The following is a 3,757-nucleotide window of genomic DNA, read 5'->3' as shown; positions in this document are numbered from 1 at the left end:
TTTACAGATCGCAATTGTGGTTGGATTCCTCGGATGTAAGCTTTCATGGTTGTCAATTTGCGACTATTGTCAACTTCATGGAGTTGTAGTAACACCCTTTAAGTAAGAAGGTATATTTGTTTTTCAAATTCATTCTTCTTATCTCTCATCTCATGTTGCAAGCTCTAGTACAAATTGAGTCGACATCTTTTTTTTAAACTATGATTGTGATTTATTTGTCTACATCTTAGGGTTAGGTTAACGGTTTTTAAAACAAGAAAACACTTATATTCAACATCACGGAATAATAACAACTAAAAGAAAAGAAAAGTGGAGAAGAATTCATTCACACGAATCATATATATACATTAAAGATACGTGTGTTTTTCAAAAAAAGAAAGATTTATATCGACATACATGGATCAAAATTCTATGCCGCTATTTAACTGAACAGAAAACGAAGGTTGAGCAACACTTCCATTTCCTAGAGGCGTTTCAACTTTTAACACTATCCCTGATCTTCCAACATTCCCATTCCACTTCGATCTTCCTACCTAAAAATTACATAAATTAATTAAGTGGCTAAATTGATATTTTATGTATTTCTTTTTTGTGGATATAAAGTAACAAGAAACATACAGAGAGTGATGCAAATGCTGAGGGATGTGATGCTAAGGAACAACCACCAATGAGATTCAAATTCTCGTTCACCGAATGCACAACTTCCGCCTTCACTCCCGGATTGCTCCCACCAACAGTTGGGTGTAAGCTAACCGACATAAATAAATTTACATCTTAAAACAAATTTATTTCTCATTTAAATAAATAAATATTATACTGACAACAAGGTGGTTGTCAATCAACCTGTGTCGGTGATAATTGACAATTGTCACCGACACATGTTGATGGGACAAAAACCGTAACTTTTTGTCCCATCCAAAAAAGTAATTGACGTCAATGAGACAAAATATGTTAGTGACAATTGCCATATTGTCACTGACACATGTTGATGGGACAAAAACCGTAACTTTTTGTCCCATCCAAAAAAGTAATTGACGTCAATGAGACAAAAACTGTCAGTGACAATTGACAAATTGTCACCGATGCATGTTGATGGGACAAAAACTGTAACTTTTTGTCCCATCTAGAAAAGTAATTGACGTCAATGAGACAAAAACTGTGTCGGTCATCAAAAGGTCCCATCCAGAAAGATGGGACAAGGCGACCGATGTAAATGAGACAAAAATTGTAACAAACTTTTGTCTCCTTGAAACAAAGTGGAACAAGGAGTTGTTGTAGATCTCACGTCTGTGGAAAAGACATAAATGCCCTTTGTTGTTTTACCTGAGTTGGATAGTTGGTCTAACCATGAGACCAGATCTTTTCCAAGCTAAAGCTTGTTCGAATCCCATTGTAAACGATCTTTCCGGCCATTGTACCATTGGTGTAATTCGCGTTCCCCAATTATTCTACAGAAAATAAATTTCAATTTCCAATTTTGATAATAAAAAAGAAAGTAGAATTACAAGAAGAAGAAGAAGAAGAAATGACCTTGCATGAGAAACTGAACCTCATTTCTCCTGGATATTGACCTTGAGCTTGAAGAAGACCACCAAAAAGTGGTAAAAAAGCACTTGTAGATACGCCTTCACCAGCCACATACGTTAGTTGACCATTTGGAAACTGTAAATCCATAAATGACTGCGAAGAAAATTTTAATTATATAAATATCGGTTATAACCGAAAGAACAAACACAAGGGTAGTTTTGTACTTACACACGCCAAAGGATTGAGGCAAATCATGGACATCAAAAGCCACCTTCTATGTTTCGACCACACAGCTGGGCAAAGTGAGTGCATTCCATTCTAATAAACAAAAAAAAAAGTAAAATTATCGAATTAACTTTTATAGAAAACCAAAATGTTATAAAAACAATTGGCGAATAGAATATACCTTTCTATCATAACCATACCAAAGCAAATGTTGTTTTGACAAATGAACAGGTAAAAGAAGAGTAGAATCACGAACAAAAAGTACAGGTCCAAGCTGGACAAGAAATAGAGATGGATTCTCGTTTGCTGACGTGGCACGTCCATGTGACGCTTCTACCCTCCAAAAATCTCCCCTTGCAACCAAAGAACTCTCCACATCATGTGTTCGACTATCAAATGTTGATGAGATGTTGAGTATTCCCTGTAAATAAACCAATTGTATGAATTCCATTCCGGAGGTGTTTGAAGGAATTGGAATGTGAGATTCCATTCCGTGAGGTGTTTGGTTTAAATTTTAATAACCGATATGCTTAATCTAGTAAACTATCAACATTGGCTACATAATATACCTGAGATTTGCCTGAAAATCGAGCAAGCTTCAAGTTAAATCCAGAAACCTCATCTTCATCAGACTCGTCTTTCACTTTTTCAGTTTCGTTGAACCCAAAATCTTTAAACCTTTTCGTCAACGCACCAAGATCCTCATGAACCTGCATATTAACCCCCAAATCAGCAGTTCTTTGAACGCCGGTATCCACCCTTAACACCACCGTATCTTCCTCATGCCGGAATGGCACCGGCAACCTCCTGAAGAACTGCTGAACAACGCCGTTTAAATTTGCCCCAAAGTCCACCCCAGCTTGACCTAACCTATTCCCAATATCAAAAATCGCAGAAACCCCATTAATTCCATAACTGGTTTTCTCAATTACAAGCCCTAGATCTCTTGTAACGAAATTCTGAGTAGGGAACTCGACATCAAACAGCTTGGGTGGGTGAGCGTTTGGCCATGTGAATGATGGAGGGGTGATGTGAGATTGAATCAAACCTGTAAACCCTTGTGTTAATCTATCAGCTAAATCTAATCCGTGACGCTGTACCTCTTCCCATGCTTCAAATGATCTCTCAACAGACATCTTTCCAACTTGAGTAACAATCGGAACTCAAACCTTTTTCAATTGGTGAACTCGTCCCACATGACTCCAACAAGTCAAGAACTTAAAAGCTGTTGAATTTAGGGTTTTGAATGGGTTTTCTCGATCCGATTTAAAGTGAATTAGTAAGAAATTGGGTAGGGAAAGATTCTTGAGTTCTAGGGTATCGTGGAAATTGGGAAGATAAGAGAACAGAAAGGAGAGTGCGTGGTCGTTGTCGTTGTGTGTGGTGATGGGTTTTGTTTGTTTGATGAATTGGGAAAAATGTTTTGAAGTTTCAATCGAACGAAGTGACTTTTGAGGCACTCTTCTTCTCATCATCTTCGTGTGGTGCATTTTATTATTTTCCTTTTCTTTTTTGACATTTATTAAAATCAACAAAATCAGAATCAGAATAAATAAATATAGATGTGTGCTATAATTTTGATAGAGCAGATATTATTTAAGATAGATTTGGTCAAAGTTTTGGGCAAACAATTATTTCGTTTTCAAAGTTTAAAACGAGCTAAATTAGACCCCAAACATTAATTGTTTTCAAAGTTTAAAACGAGCTAAATTAGACTCCAAACATTTTCAATTGTATTTATTTGGTTAGTGTAAATGTCACATGGAGTTCATTCGGTTTGTGTCAAATTCGGCGTCAGCATCCTACATTCCTACATGGAAAATAAGAGAAATCAATTCAAAAAAATAAGGAATGATGTTTAATTCATTCATCTTTTTACATGGCTAATAAGCGTTTTATGGCTTTCACACTTCAAACCAAACACGATCGAAACACTCTCAAACATTGAGAAATCCTTTTTACGGTCATAATCTATCTCGCTATACCCACCACTAAGGTTGTACAG

The 3,757-nt window shown here is 36.3% G+C and overlaps 1 protein-coding gene across 1 annotated transcript; it reads right to left on the bottom strand.

The window, feature by feature from the left end:
• Positions 1-299: 299 nt before the first annotated feature.
• Positions 300-3,222, bottom strand: LOC111898959 (uncharacterized). The gene is made up of 7 exons (XM_023894840.3): positions 2,322-3,222; positions 1,934-2,173; positions 1,756-1,845; positions 1,531-1,680; positions 1,324-1,448; positions 619-748; positions 300-533 (listed from the first exon to the last, which is right to left on the bottom strand). The coding sequence occupies exons 1-7, from the start codon at positions 2,886-2,888 to the stop codon at positions 402-404; spliced, it is 1,434 nt and encodes a 477-aa protein (XP_023750608.1). The 5' UTR covers positions 2,889-3,222; the 3' UTR covers positions 300-401.
• Positions 3,223-3,757: the final 535 nt, after the last annotated feature.

Source organism: Lactuca sativa, chromosome 9 (genome assembly GCF_002870075.4).
Source record: "Lactuca sativa cultivar Salinas chromosome 9, Lsat_Salinas_v11, whole genome shotgun sequence".
NCBI classification, from domain to species: Eukaryota; Viridiplantae; Streptophyta; class Magnoliopsida; order Asterales; family Asteraceae; genus Lactuca; species Lactuca sativa.
The sequence above is the reverse complement of the archived record's forward strand: the minus strand, read 5'-3'. Positions and strand labels throughout refer to the sequence as shown.

Coding starts and splice junctions, on each gene's coding strand:
- LOC111898959 (XM_023894840.3), bottom strand. CDS start 2,888: ATGTCTGTTGAGAGATCATTTGAAGCATGGGAAGAGGTACAGCGTCAC. Junction 2,174..2,321: donor GATTTTCAGGCAAATCTCAG/GTATATTATGTA, acceptor GTTTATTTACAG/GGAATACTCAACATCTCATC. Junction 1,681..1,755: donor GCCTCAATCCTTTGGCGTGT/GTAAGTACAAAA, acceptor TTTTCTTCGCAG/TCATTTATGGATTTACAGTT.